The following is a 21269-nucleotide window of genomic DNA, read 5'->3' on the forward strand; positions in this document are numbered from 1 at the left end:
TGTTGATTGTTTAAAAGGGAGAACTACAGATCTGTAGTTAAGGTTTTCACTGAAGAAAGAACATCCCATAGAAGATGTTAAGAGTCAATCACTACAAACCCTTTGTCACCTCAGACTGACTAATTACTATATGGCTCATCTCAATCAAGGCCAATAGCAAGCTACATACATTTCTCCTATTGAAATATTTGTATCAAGTGTGTTTTTAATGTGCAGACTGATAAACAATAAAAGGTTTGATGAAGGTTCATTCAGAGTGCACACTGACTCACCAAAGAGAGAATAAGGAGATGAGTATTACCCTAACTGAAACAGGAGCTGTTAATTGGCCAGTCAGGTACACAAGGTAACATCTGATCTAACAGAGTGACATCTCTAAGGAAGAAAAAAGTACTTATTTTAATTAAGAGGGATGGCCAGGTTGTCTCCTGAATAAGAAAGAAAGAAATTTCATTTTAGGAAAAACAGATTAGATCAGTTTAGACTTAAGGATTGGTTGTAAAAAGAAGTGCCTTCCAGGAGGAGAAGAACATAATCTGAGGCCTAACATATACAGAAAATAGAACTCTGTAAAGTGAGTGTTTAGGAAACATTGCAGATTATCGTCTGGGTAAAGAGGGAGACATACTGCTGACATAATCTTGATGCAGGTAGAACAAATATCAGTTTTATTTCTTTGTGTCTTTTATAAACATTTTTAACTGTGTCTTTTTTTTCTTTTTTTTTTTTTAATCTTAGCCTGGCTTGAGTTAAGTTTGTTTTTGAAGTGTGAGTGGACAAGAATAAGGCTTTCTTTTTTCTATAAAAGGACACTGAGACAACTTAGCTCCACAAATGCATTAGCTCCACATCACATTCTTCAGAGAATCCAACAGGTAACAAAGTATGACTGTGCAGAAGCAGCAGGTGGAAGCTTGATACCACAAGAGCTAGAGGAGGAGAAAATGATAACCAGGAATGTTCTTAGTCATGCAGCAAAATACAAAGGAACATGTATGAAACCAAAGGATCTTCAGAGAAGTTGTAACACTTATATTTCAATGATCAATCCACTGAATAATTAGTATGGAACACCAGCTACTGAGTGGAGCAGGAACTGGAATGCAGATGCCATTCCCTTTCTTCCTGCAGTGCTTTTCTTCACCTTCTGGCCCGATGAATAGTTCTGTTCATTGTGCACCAGCTTCAACAGAAGGGGCCAGAGTACTTTCCCACCAAAATACACTATTCTGATGGTTGGGTCATGGAGAGGAGGAAATTGAACTCACCTCTTCTATATCACAACTAGCAACATGTTAGATAAAAGAGGAGCTTTCCATTGGGTATCTGTCAGATAAACCTAACTTTAGGTTTTGAAAGGAAGCACTTATGCAGCTCAGCTGTTTTTTGCACCACAAGTGACATGAGCACCATTTCAGTGCCTGACCACATAATGTGTTTGCTTTTGCAGTTCTCATTTTGTGGCTCAACTTTCTTTCTGCATTATGGTTGATATATCTGGGGCCTAACTCAAAGCATTCTGTGATGAGGCTGGACCCCTACTGCTTTTAGTTTTATCTGGCCATTCAGTCTAGATAACACAGGGACTTGTAACAGTGACAGAAATAGAAGCCCAGGCTTTGCTCTTCCCCTCCTCCATTTTCTGTCACATTTGTTCCCCTCCCTTATTGTCATAACTGGCCTTGAAGCTTGACATAATGATTTAAATATTACTATGCTTTATTGCTAATCTTGTCATTTTGGAAGGAATAGTAATGACAGTTACTACCTTGATCCAGGCTTTGACATTCTTAATTTCCAGGATAAACTTCAGAGACTCTGAGCCCCTAATCTTTTCAAGCCCCTGACAATATACAATTTACAAGATTCCTTTTTATTATGGGTCCCTGTGAATAGTAGTACAGTGTGAAAGATTTCACGAGTTGGTCATTGAGAAAATGCCACATTGCAATGTTTCCCGTAGATCACCATAAATCTACACAAATATGTATACAATCTGAATAAACAAATGTGAAAGATTGTATCAATTTTGTGAGGGGTGAAAGCTAATAAAAATAATTGTCAGGCTATATATTCTTTTCTACTAAATATCTGATGTTATCCTGTAAAATTAAACTAGTTGATATTCAGCAATTTTCTTCACATGCAGAATGCCACTAAACTCAACACTGCAAACTTTGAGAATACATATTTTGACATAGCAAGTGTCTATACGACTTTTTGCCCCAAGAAGCCAAATTTGTCATACAACTCAAATGAAGAGACTTATCTGTAAACATACCCACAGTTAAGCAAGCTTGCAAAATGTTATGTGATCCTTGTATCTTGGTCATTCAGCATTATCAGATGTAGCTCCTTTTCATTGCCAAGAAACTTAGCAAAACTGTATTGAAATGAAAGACACAGTTAGAGTAAAGAATAATAATAAATAAATAAAACCTTATCAGGAAGGAAGAAGACAGTAATTCAATATATAATTTGTAGTAGAATTGACCAGTTTGCTTCAATTATTATTGTTTTTATGAAAATAAGAAATATCCCTCTGTTCTTTCCTCTAGTTTCTAGGCAGTCTTGGAATAGAATATACTGGAAGGGAAGTGTGGTCTCTTGTCATTCTGGAGGCCCAAGGGAAAAGAAGTCATCGTTCCCATAAATCCACAGCTAATACCTGCATCCTTTGGCAGCATGTAAAGCCCAGTATTGACAGCAGGAAAGCCCAGTATTGACTTTAATGCTACTTTTTCTATGAACATCTATAAGGGTCAGACAGAGATGAAACTATGAAAAGCAATTAGTTTCTCTCAATTTTTGTGATGCACCAACACTCATCCTCTTAGGAGAGTTTCTCTGTAATCTTAAAAAAAGGAGGAGAGTACTCTTGCTCAAATGTCCCTTCACTGGGCTCCTTAAATAACAGAAATAGTAGAATGATTGTAGTTTGTCTGATGTTTTACAGAACCATGAATAGATCTTGTAATTCTAATAATGATAGGCCTGTGTTATATCAGTAGTCCAGAGTATCAGTAATCAAGAATTATGTAATAGGAGAAAGGAAATTCCTCATACTTGTCTCATCCCATTTTCTTCATATCATTTCTTCATAAGACGGGATTTCTTTTACTCCTTGGTACACTTGTAGTACTCCAATGGTAGGGAAACATGTTTACAGTATAGTTTAAACACACAGTGTGCTAGATCATGCCTTAAATTACATGAACAGGAAAGTTACAAAGAGTAGTAAAGTATTTCCCCAATCAAGCATTAATGCTCACTTCTATAGCTCCCCTTTAGGTGAATCATTTATAGATAGTAGGAGAAGTGATAACATATGCTTATTACTGCAGTGTCTCTGTTATAAGTCCTATTTTTTAGGGTTTAATATCTCATCTGTTTTAAATTGTGTTAGACTAAAACTTGGTTTCCAGCCCAGATGCACATTTGTTTTACTGATAAATAAATAGGATTCATTTCTGATATAAAGATTAGCAAGAAAATTAATTTTTCAAGGATTTCTACTTTTTTTTTCCTGCCAAAAAACCTAAAGTCACAAGTATGTCAATGAGGGAAAACAAATGATTTCATGCTTCAGTTGGAAAAATGGTCTTATTGTTTAGGAAATTAAGCTCCCCACAGTATTGTGGTGGGAGATCCAGTTGCAGGATATACATCACCCAGCTTTTTCTTCTGGTATCTCACAAATTCAGAGATCCTTTCTGGACCTTTATAGTATTTTAGACATGTAGTCATGAGACAGTTATTTTTTTGTTCATTCTATTTCTTTTTATGTCCATGATTTCCTACATGAGCTTTTCTAAATAGTGTAAGGGAAAAAAAGCTCTAAGTAAATGTTAATCAAATTGACGATTTCAAGGTAAGCAATACTTCGTTAAACTATGCTTTTATGTGTGACATTATTATGCAAAGGGTTTGCATTCAGCTTTTTTTTTTAATGTTAGAAAAAACTATAGTGATAGGCCAGATGTTGCTATACACTGCTGGTGGGGATAAGATTGATCACAGTACAAATTATGCATACTAAGGGCTAGGTCATGTCTCAGACATATGGACATGCACAACTGGAAATAGCCATAAGATACTCCTGCAGTTGAGCCTCTCTATGGCTTCCCTGAGATTTTAGGTCCAGGTGTAAAGAAGTAAGCAGGTGTTGGAAGGACTTTATCTTCACTAATGTGCCAGCAAGCACATCTGAACAGGCACAATGATGTGTATAATCTGCTACTCATAAGAGCCACAAGCATATTTCCTATCTTTTGCTAGGCTAAAAAAATTCTAATGTCTGCACTTTCCCTGTGCTTGTCATCATTATTGTCATTCTTTACTGAGAGTAGAGTTGGAAACCAAAGTCTGTCCCTAAAGGAAAAACAGTATGTAGGTTAAAAAAAAAAAAGTATGATAATGCACATACCCAAGAAGTGTGGAGAACTAAGATTACTTGAGGAGCATTGATATTATAATTTCCTAACTTCTGAGTACTCTGCTTTCTATTGTGTTTTTTTAATTAATACAACTGTGTACATGATAGTTCAAAAGGTTCCTCATCCTACTTAAAATACAGATATCAGTCATGAAATAAATTACTAAAGTAAGCCAACAGCAAATGCATACAGCCAGGATGCTAACTCTTTGTTCATGATGGTCAAAACCCCAGGCAACTACTTGAATCACGGGTTGCCACTATGGAATAAACAGTCAATAGCATTGTCCATAATAATCTTCCTCCTTTTTTCCTGTCTCACAGCTTCTCCCTCAAAAAAATCTCTCATTACTTAAAATTCCTCGAAATAAATTAATAAGGTAGCTCACATTATGTGTAGGTCCGTTACTAAGTGATTGGTTTTGACAGCAATGTCACAGCTGATTTTTATCCATCATTATGTTGAAGTGGACAGAACAATGCAACTAGTAAGACGTATATTATTAATTTTAACAAAATATGTCAATAGTAAGTAGTACACTGTGTCATGAGACCAAGAAAAATGCTGCAAAGTAAGGGAAATGCAGTTGCTAGCATATGAAATRTGGCTTGATCATCAGTCTGTATCAGATTGGCAGTTGTGTCTGTGAATGAATCTTTTATTCTGCAAAAATGCTCCTATCCTATAAATGACATTTCCATTTCAATATCTGAGACAGTTGTGTCATTGATTTCAGTAGTGAGCATCACTTATACATCATGCAGAATTGCATAGCACATTATTAAATAGTAAAAATTGTGTTATTTCTGCTATATCATATATGATTAAAATACTGTTCTGTACTTCATTTGACCATCATTTTTCTTGCACATTATGTTCTCAATCCTTGTTTAGAACTAAAAAGTTTACATTAAATTCAAAAGTGGGCTTGAAAAGACACCCTTGCATTTCTCTGACTCTAGAAAAGCTCTGAGAAGGACACACTCATAGGCAAATGCTGGAGCTGGGGATTTTGAGAGCTTATGCCACATTAGCCATAGATCTGTGGGGCCAAATTACATCCAACTTATATTTCTTTCCCTGCCTGTAATAATGCATCAGCTGCAGGATGACACAGGATCTGCAATGGTGAATCTATGCTTGCTGGGAATTCCTTTGCTTATATCATGGGAATCCTGCCAGGTTGATTAAATCATCTGTAGCTCAGTGGAATAGTACAAAATTGTCAATAATGGGCATGAACCTACATCTCCATTTGTTACATATTTTCAATTTGATAATTTTCCTACATAACAGGGAAGATCCACAAGAATAACAGGTGCCTTTTACATATTCATATGATAACCCTAAACCTTTAGCCAAACATTCAAAGAAAAATCACACCAAAAAGGAATGAAACTTCTCTATATGGGGTAGCTTTGCACTGTCCCAGAAGGGATGTATTATAAGCAGGACAGATCATAGATGAAGGACTTGATGTAAAGCATATCATTGAGATATCCTGAATATAGTACATCCATTTTAATTCCACATTTCTATTCCTTACTTGATTTATATCTAAAACCAAATACTGCTTTTATATCAGCTAATTTTAAAATACTGACTAAATTTTAAAAAGCAAGCCAAAACGGCCAGCATCTCTGAGTGAATAAGTAATCATACATTTACAGTTCTGCAGGCATGAGTACCATACAACAAATTGCAATTGCACTTTTCCTCTGGATTCTGCTCATTATTCCATCTCCTTCGTGGACTTAGTGCAACATTCTGCACAGCTTCTGTCGGCTGTCATTCCAACAGTCTACAAATATATTTATTAATGAGTTTTTTTCAAATGCACTGGATAGACATGAGAGATGGGCCATATTTAATCACTGAATTTTCAACTGTAATTAAGTAATTTTACAAAATATGTAGTGTGTTTCTAATATTGACTGTTGTGGAGTTACAGTAAACTGTTCAGCTAATGTGTGATTTGAATTTTGTATTCAAGTGAATAAACTGAAGAATAGAATGAGCCCCTTTAAACCTGGTAGACTACCCTTAATTTTTACCAATTTAAATATTAGAATTGTAACAGTTTTGTTTTAATAAAACTGGTCTTTGTAATTGTCTACCTATTATAATCAGAACTTGTCTAAATCTGTGCATTGGACACCATCTACAAGGATTTGGTGCTAATTAGGTGCATTGTCTGTACAGTAGTTTTCAGCATAGGTTAAATTCAGTATATTAGATCTTACTGTCAGCATGAATAATACCATTCTTTTGTTTTAAAACATGTCAATTTCTCTTAAGCTGTCATTCTTTAATATTTAATCAGTTCAGATAAATACATTTCATTTGGCCTTAACTGTGTCACAATAAGATAACAGATAGGAAATCTAATAAAATAAATTGGTTAGGTTAGCCAGAAGTTAATGTTTCAGAATTTAGAATGTGTAACTATATTTTTCAAAGTAGATGTTGGTTTAGTGTGTGACTCTCTGAAATAGACAATTTGTGAAGGAAAGCTAATAGCTTTAGTGGCTTGAAGAATTGGTTTTCTCTCACTTATTTCCCTCAGTTGCTGTGTTTTGTTTATCACAGGATACTGTTCTGAAGACAACTGCATGTAAGGGTTACATCTGTTGTGTGTTCAAAAGCTAGTGGTGCAAAATGCTGAGGTGGGCTGGGGTGAGCTGCACTCTGGGATAACAAATTGTCTTTGCATGAGGGCCCTGGCATATACAATCACTCAGAAATGTGGGTTAGAGAGGCAGAAGAGGTGAAAGATGGGTGATCAGAGTGACTGAAAATTATTATTCCTCCACCTTGTTTCTTCCCCCCTCCTTTTTCTTTTTTCGAGTCATTTAGTGACCTGAGGTGAAATTGACAGAAATTGACAACACACGCTGCTGCTGGCAGCAGAGTCACTGCAGTTGCTCCCTAGACATGAAAGGAGAGGAAAAAAGAAAAAAAAAGAAGCCCAAGTGTTTTTCTCTAAACATAACATATGTAAAGATAATGGATTTGTTTAGTTGATAGTACCCCCCTTTTTCCTATAGAAATGATTGCCCCACTGCAGTTCAGAAAAAAAGGAGAGATGATTTTTTGTCTCTCCCTCTCCCTTTCCCTGCTGGCACAAAGAAAACGTGGGTTGATACCATTTTTATTGTTCTGCTGGGGTGGGTTTCAGACCTCGCATTAGCATATTGAATGTCTAATTGAGTTCGGGGGCTGTGTTAATCATCTTGTTTTGTTTAGGGGCGGTTGGTGAAAAGTGCCAGCAAGCGATCGTTTTGGCTTGGGGTTAGCGTGGTGCTGCCACCCCGAGAAAAGAAATCGAGAAGGGGGAGGGAGCTAGGGAAAGGCGAGTTGACTGAGTGATGTCTGGAGGGCGAACTCGTGTGTCTCTTTGGTGATGTTGTGTGTTGCTGTACTGAATCCACCCCTCTGCCGGAGCTAAGGCAAGAGTTGGAGGGATCTGATGCTGCCGTTTCCAGGGTGAAATTTCCAAAGCTGATCACTAAAAACAACAAACACCCCCCCCCCAAAAAAAAAAATCCCAGAAAAAATAGCCATCAGAACAGAAGATCCGGCATCTCCCGGTCCAAATGGCATAACCCAGACAGACGTTTGAGAACCATCTACCTTTAAACTAGCACACACACACGGGGGGGGGGGGGGGGGGGGGGGGAGACACTACAACTAACGACAACCAAATTTTTTTATAAGAGGGCCAGAAACAGAGCCGGTATGGAAAAAAAAAGAAAAAAAAGCCTCCCCCTCTTCCCCCGATGAGTTTTTCGCAGTGCTCTGGTGAGGCTCGGAGGTGGCTGGCAGCGCAGGAGGCGGCTGCTGCCGCGGCTGGCGGGGCTCCGCGCCGCACCGCGCTCTCAGCACCGCCGCGCCGGACAGCTCCGCGCCGCGCTCTCAGCACCGCCGCGCCGGACAGCTCCGCGCCGCGCCGCGCTGCCCTCCCAGCACCGCTGCGCTGTGCCCTCTCCCGCCCGGCTGCGTCGCGGGGCGCCGCCGGAGCCGGTCCTAGCCCACAACAAGTACATCTCCGCTGTCCGGGAACTACCCTGCACTCTCCCCTCGATTAAACTGCGTTTCCTCCTTACGGAATTGGCCGTCAGGCGTAATTATCTTTTTTTTTTTTTTYCCCTCTCTTCTTTACAGGAACGACTCTTTGGGAACCTGGTCCACCCAGGGATGTAAAACTGTGCTTACCGATGCATCCCATACGAAATGCTTATGTGATCGTCTCTCCACCTTCGCCATTTTGGCTCAGCAACCTAGAGAAATAGTAAGTAACAAAGGGGGAAAAACACAGATATAATGCAGAAGGCAGTAGTGTCTGTGTCTGTGTCTGTGTGTGKGKGGGGGGGAGCTGGTCAAGCTTTCCTCTCAGCTATATTTCAGACATTTCATTGAGGAATTGTTTAATATTCCAGGTAGGCAAATATTGCTAGTCTCCTGGTGTCTACAGTGGCTCAGAGAAATGAATTCCAGATTCTCTGATATAACTAAATCCTAGTGAATTTTGCATCTCCTCAAACTCTGAATTTTTCAGAGAAAGCTATCTAATTGTGATGCAAATGTGTTGAAAACTTTTGTATTGAATAATTATCAACTTAACAAGCTTTTTAAAGGCTGCAAGCCTTTTCAGGGGAATGTACAGGGCTTTATTATTGCTCTTGGTATGAAAACCCCAGATGCTGTAGTTAAACAGATTGCAGATCTGCATTGGACATTTTCAGCACAGATTTTTTATGTAGTCTGTTGACATGATGTAAGAAAAATAATCAAGTTTTCACAAGAAAGAGGGAACATCAAGTACATAAACAGCCACTCAGTATTATTGAATTTAAAATAGCTAAAAAACAAATATTTGTGAAGTTATCCTGCTAAGACAATAATTTCATCTTCCTGGTTTGAGAAGTGTAGCATCAGACTCTTTCTACAGCAAAGTAGATCAGTTTGGAAGAAAGTGGTTGAAATAAAATGTTACTTTCAGCCCAAAATCTGGCCTAAAAGTACATTGGTCTTATTGGCTTGGGTAACAAATGATATCTTGATAAAATGCAATTTGTAATACATCCCTGAGGCTTTAAACAGGAACAATATCCTTTCAAACTTTTAGGTCTAAATCTTTTCATATATGTTAGCAAATACCATGTCTATTTTAGATCATGTACACATATACACACAAAGGGAAGATCCTAACTGATATCTCAGAATAATAGTTTCTTTTATGGCATGGAAAGCTAGCTTGTTTTCAAGGTCATTTATTTATTTTCATTTTTTATTAATACACTGAATACAGATAAAATAATTCTAGATTTCCAACTTCTTTATGGAAGGCTTATGCTACTGTTGCCATAGATATCTTGCCATTCCTTCTAGATGATCAGAGGCCCAAGAAAATTAAGTGTGGGAGAATAGTAGATTGAAGTTAAAGTTATTAAAAGTCAGAAARTTTGGTAATTCTGGAAGAAGCATGAATCAAATTCTGGGACAAATTAGCTGATGATCTTTAATATATTATAGTCAAATCAAGTTGTTTGTTTAATACACAATTCCAAATATTGCTATTTCTCAAGAGAAATAAATCTTTTAATTAATATTAACCAGGGAGTACTTTAAACATGCTAATGTCATAGTCTCCTGTTACATTGTAATATTACTACTTTCTTTATCTTGCAAAATATTATGCAGGTATTATTAGATGTTTTAAAGCTCAAAAGCCTCTGGGGAGCATATCAATAATTAAACAAATCTAAGAGATGTAGATGGATCAGTTCTGGGATTAAGCTGATGTCTGCTTCATAGGTAATATTAGTGAAGCTATCTGTGATAGAGTGGCTGTTTTATTCATTTTGCTTTTATTGCTCTTTTTTGTTTGTTTTGTTTTGTTTTGACCTGGTGGTTTAATTTTTAGAGGATGGTTTTCCTTCATGGTTATTTTTTATAACCTACAGATCATGGAATCATCTGGTACACCCTCAGTAACCCTAATTGTAGGCAGTGGTCTTTCATGCTTGGCCTTGATCACCCTAGCAGTTGTCTATGCAGTGCTATGGAGGTATGTAATGGATTTATAAAGTTGAAAATGAATATGTAATTATATTTAGTTGAATTAAAAGTTAAAGAGACTATTAGATACAACATTTCTCATTGGGGAAAAAATCAAAATGTACTGCATGTTTCAATTGTTAAATCTGTTGATGTGATTCATTAGTTTCTCTCTCTTGGCCTGCTGGTGATAGTATAGCCGACTCTTCTCTTTCCCTCCTCAGTCTGAATAATATTGCTTTTTCAGTGAGGTATACATTAAAAAATAAACATTTTACAGGATWCTTCTACAAGGTAAACTGTTACTCAATTCGTGTATTTAATGTAATGCTTCTGCACTATTCTTGGACTGCTTTTCCTCCATTTACATTATAAATTGAAACATTTATTTGATTAAAATGACATATCAAAGTCCCACAAGTTTCTGATTTAGGGAGGTTCAATCAATTGTGTTTTTGAGTGAGAGTTTATCCACTTCTATTGTAAATTTCAATGAAGAACACAAAGTGAAGTACTCTCAAATAGTATAGTGGTACATTCCAGTAATGGACTTTATTTCTACCATGAGTTCACTATATTAAAATATTAGAGGGAAACAAAAGTGCAACAGATGATCACAGAGAAAAAGAATTTGAGAAATGATGAGAAATAACATGATTTTTAGTGTGGAAGAAACAGAAAAGTGAAAGGAAATGTTGCATAAAGTAATGAATATTAAAAAGAAGATGAACATGGGTTCTCTTTTGTCTTTTTACATAATAAAAGTAAAAGCAAGTCTGAAGAAACTTGCCATGGGAGAAAATTGTAATTTTTAGAGTAATGTAAAATCAATAAGTAAAATTTTGCTATTAGAATATAATACTAATATAAACAGCCTGATAATTTTACGCCCTTCTCTTTCACTCTTTCTTATGTAGCCACAGAGACTCACAGTATCAGACATATATATAATAAATACAGAATATCTAGTTACATAAGTTACAATAAAAAGAGTATAAGAATTATCAGTTCTTGTCTGTCAAAGAAGCTGAGAACGAGAGTATTTCAGCATATAATTTCCATCTTCTGAAGAATTATAGTGTTATTTTTGCACTCCCTGAAATATTTAGCACTTGAATAGAAAGACTGTCATGCTCAAAGGAAGTGGTCTTCTCCACTGTGGTAACTTGCAAGCTGAGAAAAGGATATATGATGTATTATGAAGGACCTAATGCAAGTTCTGCATCCAGCTGAAAAAAAAGATATTTCAGATAAATCTCAGTGTTCTATCAGCAAGATCTTTTAAAAGTAGAATGACCACTGAGTGGCCTGTCATTTAACTCTTTAAAATTTGCATCAAACAAGTTTCTTGAGAGCACATTGTAACCCACCATCTTGCACAGGGAGAAAATAGGCAATGGAACTTATATATGTGATCCACTGCTTATTTTTATAAATTGGGGATGGATAGGGGGGTGGAATTTGGTCATTTTTACCCTATACCTGTTTTTATGTACTGAAACACTCACATTCCATTTGAATGGCAGGGTCTGTCCATAAGAAATTTTATGACATAGAAGTGATATGAGGAAGAAGGGCTGTGTGAGCCTTCTTTTGTGGTTTGTTGATTTGCCTCCCCAATTGAAAATTCAAACCTGAAAAACAGATTAGATATCAGTTAACTAAACAACTTCCTCTCCCCCATCTCCTCCCCTTTCCSTTTCCCTTTCCTTTTCCCTTTATCTTTTCCTTTCCCTTTATCTTTTCCTTTTCCTTTTCTACCAGCCAATAGTAAAGAAGGGCTAACTCTAGTCAAGTGGCAGAAAAGCTAAAGTCTTCCTAGGCTGAGTCAATGCTATGAGTTCCTGGTCTTCTGGAGCACTCTATGCACCCAACTTTTACCCACTAAGATCCTTTACAGATCCTGGATGCTCAGTGTCAGGATCTGACTCAAGTGCATCAAGAGCAATGAGTAAGAAAGTAACAGCATACTGACTGTGTAGACACAGGCACTAGCCTTTGTGTGTTTGTTTGCAAACGCACAGACTTGGCCTAATGTCATAGTTGTATTTTTAGGAAAAATATGGATTGTAGTATCAGAGTTATTCTGTCTTCTTATCTGGAAAATTTATTGTGTATTACTTAACTTGGTTGGTGAGCAGAAAGGACTACAATTTATTTTGTGTCCAAAGCTCAGCATCTCTCATGGGTGCAGCACCCTTTGTTAGGTCTGCCTCAAAGTGTCAGCCATGGTTGTACAGCTGAGGAGGAGAAAGCAATATTAACTAAGCTCTACTGAAAAATATGTAGTATAGACCATAGGATATATAAATATATGGCATGGTTTTCAGAAGAACTGGGCACCTTTAGCTTTCATTTACTTTAGTGGCCAACATTAATGATTAGCAACCCTGAAATTCAGGTCAGTAAGGTACTTGACTTGAAACATCATTCTCTCTCTGTGCTGTAGCATATAAAAGGCTGTATGTAGCAAAATGAGAACGTTTGCATCTTGTAAAGAAATAGGTGATAAGAGTATTTGTGCTTTTTAATCCTAAGCATACTTGTAAAATGCATATGGTAAGTTGGCAAAAGAGAATGTGTGATTCTCACTGCTATAATTATTAGCTTCTATACAGACATTAGCTATGTTTGGCATTAAGTCTTACGAAGATGAAGATACTACCTCAAGATATTGCCTTTTCGTACAAATTATTTTGTAAATGTGGTCTATCTTCAAGATTAATGTTATAGTTATCCCAATAATGTGTTTAAGAATGTACTGCCGTGGTGTCATAAACCAGCCTGCATCTTAAATATGCATTGTGGAACAGATCTTTTGTTCACAAAAATCACGGTTCTGCTGAAGTTGGTCATTGTACCTGGTCAATGCTAGTTGTGGACATCCACAGAGATGAGCAGGGAGCAGTAGAAATTACTGATATGAATGCATGCAATCCTGTTATTATCAGTGTGATGTCAGAACAATCTTTCCAACAGTTTTAAAAAGAAGCATTGATAGAATCTTTGCTAAAATATGCCAAAATACTAAGAGGGAATTGTAGAATATCTATCCAAATATCACAGTTTCTATGTTTATAATGTGATAACTCACTGGCACTCTCTTTGAGCACTTGAAAGAGAGTGCTTATCTTTTAGAATATCTCCAATATTTCTGAGAATTGCATTAAAGCTTTGAATCATTTACTACATGCTTTCCTTTCAGAAAAAAATTTACCCTTTATTTGTTTATTTCGACAGGTACATCAGATCTGAGAGGTCAATAATTCTAATCAATTTCTGCCTGTCTATTATCTCATCAAATATCCTTATCCTGGTTGGACAAACTCAGACACATAATAAGGTATGATGGCTTGTATCAGATTTGCATTTAAATACTGATATCTTTGTTTTATTTGTGTTTATCTTAAAATAATTACATACGTTTAGTCCTATCCTCATAGGACTTGGCACTTTTGGTAAAATATTAACAGGCAAAGGAAAATATTTAATGTCTTTTCTAATCATTTTCTCCCCTCCAAAAATCCCTTTCAGTATTGTTCCCTCTGGATAAGCTGTGTTCTCTGTGGTAGACTTATATGTTTTATAACTAAATTTCAAAGAAAAAAAGTTCAAAGACTCGAAACATCAAAAGCAGAAATTCTGGTTCATTATAATAGTTGTCATAGGATTGTGCTACAGTGTTTTTTTCTTTTTATTAACACACTGGTACTCGAAAGGCAAGTAGAAATTGTTTAGAAGTTAGAGTACTGCTCTTGAAAATGTGCACACACAGACATCATAATAAGGCTGGCTGGATCCTGTACAGCTGTAGAACTGCTAAATCTCTGACTGATGTGGGTACATGTAAGTAGTAACCTTGCAAACCTTACTTAGTGATATGTTCCTGCTTTATTAGTAATCTGTTCTCAGACTCTTTCTGAACATACTCATCGTTTGTCCCTTTCCTGGAAGGCAGGGCTGTGTCAGTGTTTTGAGGCATCACCCAGTACCTAGTGATGCCAGGCAACTTTTAGAAGTGATAATAAGTAGTTGTTTAAAATTAATTATAGCTACATAATAGCTTTGAATAGAAAATAGAACATAATTGGTGGATATGACTGTATATGACTGAATGCTGTTAAGTTTTGGAATGAGCAAATACCAGTGAAGTAATTTCTTATCAATTGTGTTAAACTTGGGAATGCATTGTTCATGTTAATTTTTTCAGTATTGAATGTAATAAGTGCATCATTCTGCTATAAGATTACCGGTATTTCTATAATAAATTATTTACTCTTTTCAAATGAGTGCTTAGAAGTTTAGCTGCCAGAAGTCTTATAAATTCAATGGGAGTCACATATCTTGTAATTTGAAAAACATAACCAAAACACACATCATCATTACCAACACATAATAAAATTGTTAAAAATAAGATATTTCTTGATATACTTTAAAGTTTTGAAAGTGTGTAAAGGGGCAAATGTATAAAATGTGGATTTGCAGAAGGAACCCATATGACTCCCACAGACTTTATCAAGAATTATGCAGCTGAAAATTCAGGAGAAAAAAGTCAGAAATGTGCAAGTGCCAATAACAGAGGAAGTCAGAAGAAGGGTTAAGCCTCTTTGGAATTTCCACACTGACATGCAGAGTCATATGCACTACTTTATTATGCATTTCAAGGAGAAATATCCTTCAGCAGCTGAAAGTTGCTGTGTGTATTGCCACTGTAGAAGGCTGTTCAGATTCCGCAGCTCAAAAGGATAGGGAGGAGAGGGGACTAAGGGAGATCCTCAACTGTAGAATCAAAGTTTCAGGGCATCATAAAGGCCATCTTTGGTAATATGCTTCCTGGCTATGTTGGCAGTCTGAACTAAAATATTCCCTTAATSTAGCCTATTTTTATGAATCTTAATCTGCCTGCACTCCCTCATTTCTGCTTCCTGAACTCCTGAAAGTACAGAGATATTATGTTGAGTTCTTTGGGAGAATGTAAGATGAGATGTTCAGATGAAGTAATTAACAGAAAAAACAGGACATCACAAAATTTACATTTTGAATATGGCCAGAAAAAAATGGCTCTAAAATACCACTTTCTACTACACTTGTCTTATTTTTGAGTCCACATTTTGTTTTTGATACATGTACCACCAGAGAGCTGCTAGCCAGGGAGTACCTCTAATGGATCACAGGCAGAATACATTTTTTATAACAAGGAAGATATTGGTTGTTACAGAGCAAAAGTCTTTTGATTGCTATGACCACTGACATGTGAATATATTGTAGCTCCAAGAGAGTAACCTGTGAATGCACCATCAACAAAATGGCCAGCTAAAGCCAGTGTTTAGCAAATGGTTAGTCAAATTAAATCAGTGATACCTAGGTATGATCTTACGTATCTTTCTGAGTAGGGACACATTTTGGCATCAGATGTGTTTGAGTTAAAGTTCTGAATTCTTTATTCTTTATTTTCAAAGTTCATATATGACCAGAAGAAGCCAGTGCTTGACTTGAGTCCATAGATGTAGATGACAATACTGATATCTGTAGGATTTTTTTTTTCATTTTGCTGAGGTGGAAAATTATATCTGGAAATGGGAGTCTTAGAACAAAGAGCTGTGCCTCTAATTATGGTTTAAGATGAAAAACATTCTAGATTTGTTTCTGAGTTTGTATTATTTACTAGAAATCAAAACAATTTGTAGGTTTAGAGTCTGTTTGAAAGTTTTGGGAGAAATCTTAGTGAATATTTTATCAAGAACAATGCTATATTCAATTCAGCAGAAATTGTTTTCTGAATAAAGACTGAGGAGTTGTTTTATGGCAAAAAGATGAGTTCTGATTTTGTAAAATGTCAGAGAAAATTAGAGAGATATGATATGCCAAGTTTGAATTTTTATTTATTCTGTTCTATTCTCATTCTTATGCCCATACTATTCCAATAGTATTTGGGCACCTAGTTAGTGTACCTATGATACTGCTGATATTCATGAAGTTGAATAATGTTCCTTTTCTCATGTTTTGGTTTGGTATTGTTTTTGAGTTTAAATCTTCCCAGGTCTATATGTGTCTATATTCCATTTGAGAATGGGGTACTTGTAATCTCATCAAAGCTGAATTCCAGTTTAAACTTGAGCAGTGTGTAAATTAAGCATAATGAAGATGTGCTTATAACAGACAACATATTGTCGTTCTGTTTGCAATTTGTGTTTTTCTCTGTTTGCATTAATCACTTTACCAACTACTTTTATTCATTTCAAAGCTATTCCATCTCCAGGAAATTTCTGTGGTTCATTTATGCGCACACATTGACATTTTTGACAAGGAAAAAAATATTGACTCTCTTAGTCTGTATAAGTGTGGGTTTTCTGTTCTTTCTGTTTTAAGTACATCATAGCTACTTAACGTGTTAGATCTAGCCCTACTCCTTTAAGGCTGAGTATATCCTTGATGTTTTTTACAAAAGCTTCTTTTGTGTATGAAGAACTAGTGAAGACTAAGTGAGTTTGAATGCTGCATTCTCTTTGGTTCAAGTAGACAAATGTGTTATGCATTCATTGAAGGACACAGCTGAGAAATGTTCTGCTGTTTGCAACATGCTTTCCAAAACTTGTCCAAATGCAGAACTTTATTAATGTCTTCTTAAAGCATCAAAGTATATGAAAGGTTTCTGTTCGGTTAGATCCTGTTTGGACATACAGGTCACTGAAGGCTGAATATACCAGAATATTATGAAATTAAATATGCATCTTGTTAAAATAAAGTTAGTGTTGTACTAGGTATGAGAAGCATATTAATTTACTTTAGCATTTCCTTCTGCGTTTTGGTTTCTTTTCTTAAGTAAAACTTGTTCAGTGTTAGATGTTAGCCACGTAATTTTATTTAAATTTGAGGAGACCTGTAATGCTACTCTTACACTGGAGATAGTCTTTTTACAGCCAAATTAAGTTGTAATGTTTAAATTAAGTTTTCTGAAATAAGGGAGGATACCACTTTTCATGTATAACCTAACTTCTCTAATAAATGTTATTTCTCAAATACTACAAGGTGTCCCTAGCATACAAAAGCACTATGTTTTTGGTTTGAAGAGACTATCATCAGTTTTATTTGGGGAAATAGTTATCAGTGATTTGTAGGCCTCTTAGTAATGTAGCTCTATATTTTCTGTTTCCTAATGTTCTTCTTGCCTTCAAGAAAAATGGTTGTATTTCTTCTATATGTGGACTTTTGACACTCAAACTATAAATCTTGATCATGCTTCTGTACCGATTTAATGAGTAGACTGTCTATTGCCAGTAAGTTATTGATTAATATTATGTGGATTTTTTCATAAATTCTCTTTCCGTTCCCATACATTTGGAAAATACCTTGTTTTGTTCACAGTTATGCCATAAATAAAAACATGTTAGCTGTATGATGTAAACAATTCCTGTTTACCTATTTTCCCTGTGAAGAAAACAAAGCTGAATTTAAAATAAATGATAATGAATTTAAAATAAACAATTTAAAATAAACAATAGAATGTATTATACAGATGGGAAAAAGTTAATTATTTTCTATATTGTTTCTGAGTGTTTAGCAGTTTGTTACTGGAGTTTGGGTCACTTGAGAAAAACAGGCATATTTTTAGAAATGTCATGAGCCCCTGTACATTTTTTTTAGCCCTAGTGAGATTTATGTATGCCTACCAAGGGAAGATAACGGAAGATGTTAGAGCACAAGGCAAGATATAACAGCAACCTTACCACCTTGATATTCTCTGTCATCCCTGTTTAATTGCAACATCCAGTCTATTATGCTTACTATTACATTTCGAAATTAATCTCTTAAACCATACCTGAAAAGTTATGAGTACAGCAGGAATTTTCAGTCTGCTCCCCTTGACCACCTACTTAAAGCATGTAACATAAGTAATTGCTAGTTTTGATAAAATTATTGCAAACAAGCAAAAAACAATCCATAGAATTTTGAATGTGATAGGATTAGAGTTTTCATTAAATAGGTTGACTGGACAAAAGTAACCCCATTGTGTTCTTCTTTCTTTTCTTTTCTTTTCTTTTCTTTTCTTTTCTTTTCTTTTCTTTTCTCTTCTCTTCTCTTCTCTTCTCTTCTCTTCTCTTCTCTTCTCTTCTTTTCTCTTCTTTTTCTTTTTCTTTTTTTTTTTGAAATAAAGGTTTTAGGCTGAAAGAAGCAAATAGGTGTGGAAAAGAGTTGAGGCCACAGTTTCACTCACACCCCCATAGCACTGTGAAGCATCTGACTGTGTAATTAGGGTTCCCTCAGGTTTTGAGGAAAGGTGGGTGGAGGGCTTCCCTGAGAACCCTGCAAATGTTCAGGTGGTATTAATGCTGCTTCTAACCATGTTATCTCTTGCCCCATATCTGCCACTGCCTTACAGATGAAGGCGTTGTGGCAATATATCTCCTAGGAAACAGCAGGGGAGACCTTAAGAGCAGTTGGAATGAACAGAGAAATGATGCTAACACAGCATTAAGGTTGCGTTAGAAAATCAATGAGGAAGTAGGGAATTTAGTGTCCCAAGCAGTAGCATTCCATAATTCAGATCTTGCCCTGAGAACTTCAGGGGAATACCACCCACTTAAACAGCTGAAGTCTGATCGAATATGTCCTTCTGTTTTTGCCAGTACCCAGCTGCCAAATTAACACCTTCTCTGCCGATTTTCATCTCTTTCTTTGTATGCAAAAACTTTTTGAATGGCTGATTCAGAAAGTCACTGATATGCATCAGCCGTCACAGAAACCTACCAATAAGTAGGTCAGCAGTTAGAGTGCACTGTGCCAAACACCTCTGACTGCTGTGTATTTGGGAATTCAGAAACAATTAAGTGGAGAGGAGCCCACTTAACTGAATAACTATTAAAGGAGTAGGCTCATTTAAGCAACACTACTTCACTGTGCCAAATTCTGACAAAACCCGTTAACATCAGTTGAATTAACTACCTACTCTTAGATTCTCAAGAGAACCTCTGGGAGCAGATCTTTCTTAYCCAAGATCAGTAAACATTGTCATTCATGCTACTCTTACTTGCCTCAGAGGAGAAGGTAACATTCTTCTTAAAAGTGCCTGCCAGTCTGTTTCTCAAAATACATCAACTTTATCATTGTTTGCTATTTCTAAACAAACCAGACATTTTGATTTTGTGAGGGTTACAGGAAAAAGACTCAGTAGAAACTGGAAGAGTGTGGTCTCTGCTTCTATCCTCAGAAACCTTTTATGAGCTCTGATCTATTTTAGTATCACAGAATTGTTCAGGTTGGAAGATCATCTAGTCCAACCTCCTGCTCAAAGCAGGGTCAGCTGTGGTTGCTCAGGGCTGTATCCAGTCAGATCTTGAAAACCTTCAAGGGTGGAGACTGCACAACCTTCTAGGACAACTTGTTTGGGTGCTTGACTGTCCTCATGGCGAAAAAGGTTTTCCATATATGTGGTCTGGACCTCTCTTGTTTCAATTTTTGCCCATTGTGCCCCATCCTCCCACCACACACCACTGTGAAGAGCCTGGCTCAGTCTTCTCAGTGACCTTCCCATAGGCACTGGAAGGCTGCTGTTAGGTCCCCCTGAAGCTGTCTCTTCTCCAGGCTGAACAAGCCCAGCTCCCTGACCCTATCCTCACAGGGTGTGTGCTCCAGTTGCAGAGTATCTTGGTGGCCTTTGTTAAACTCACTGAAGTTTATCAACATCTTCCTTCCATTGGGGGGCCCAATTGTATTAGACACAGTAGTCTAGATGTGGTCTAACAAGTCCCGAGTAGACGAGGATAATCCCTTCCCTTGATCTAGCGCTGTGCTCCTGTTGATACAGCCCCAGCTGCTGTTGACCATCTATGCTGCCAGGGCACGCTGCTGCCTCACGCTCAGCTCGCTGCTTACCAGGACCCCCAGTCCTTTTCAGCAGAGCTGCTCCCTAGCCGGTCAGTCCCCCGCCTGTATTGTTGCAAGGGACACTTCCTTCCCAGGTGCCAGACTCGGCATTTGTCCTTGCTGAATTCTGTGAGGTTCTTGTTGGCCCATCCCTTAGCCTGTCCGGGCCCCTCTGGATGGCATCCCTGCCTTGAGCATATCAACTGGTGCCCTCCAGTTTGGTGTTATCTGAAAACTTTATGAGCAAGGTTTCCATTGCCTACTCCAGGTCATTGACATTAAACAACAGGTCCCTGGATAGACCCCTGCAGTACTCTGCTTGTTATTGGCCTCCAGGTAGAGTGCGACCCATTAACCACTACATTCTGAGCCAACAATCCAACCAGCTTTTTACCCATTTGGTTGTTCATCCACCCAGCTGTGACTGTCTAGCCTGGATACAAGCATATTGTGGAAGCTTATTTTAATGAGCTTTATTTTAAAAAGCAAAAGCAGTACTGTTTTGGGAATCCAGAATTTTACCAAGGTTTACCTGTGGAAGAACAGAAACAAGAAAGGCTGTTGTGCCTGACCCATGAGTCACACCAGTGCCAGTTCCAATGCTTCTCAGCAAGTGAGGATTTTTACTGTGAGGGTGACAGAGCACTGAAACAGGTTGCCCAGAGAGGTTGTGGAGTCTCCTTCTCTGGAAATATTCAAAACCTGCCTGGACGTGATCCTGTACAGTGTGCTCTAGGTGACCTTGCTTGAGCAGGGCGTTTGGACTTAGATGATCTCCAGAGGTCCCTTCCAACCTCAGCCATTCTGTGATTCTGTGATCTTCTCCCACCCACCTGCACAAATACATGCATATGTGCATGCTGAGGGATATTGCACAGCCACAGTGTACTCCCTCTTCCCCGGTTGTGG

At 37.1% G+C, this 21269-nt stretch overlaps 1 protein-coding gene across 1 annotated transcript in view; it reads left to right on the plus strand.

Annotated features, from left to right (window-relative positions):
- The window catches only part of ADGRB3 (adhesion G protein-coupled receptor B3), a 465440-nt gene that overhangs the window by 354062 nt on the left and 90109 nt on the right, over positions 1–21269 (plus strand). The window contains exons 16-18 of the mRNA XM_026090008.1: positions 8601–8727; positions 10403–10506; positions 13737–13839. Of these exons, the coding sequence (XP_025945793.1) occupies positions 8601–8727; positions 10403–10506; positions 13737–13839 (334 nt within the window). The remainder of the gene's footprint in view (positions 1–8600; positions 8728–10402; positions 10507–13736; positions 13840–21269) is intronic.

This window comes from Apteryx rowi, unplaced genomic scaffold (genome assembly GCF_003343035.1).
Source record: "Apteryx rowi isolate R43461 unplaced genomic scaffold, aptRow1 scaffold_84, whole genome shotgun sequence".
Lineage (NCBI taxonomy): Eukaryota > Metazoa > Chordata > Aves > Apterygiformes > Apterygidae > Apteryx > Apteryx rowi.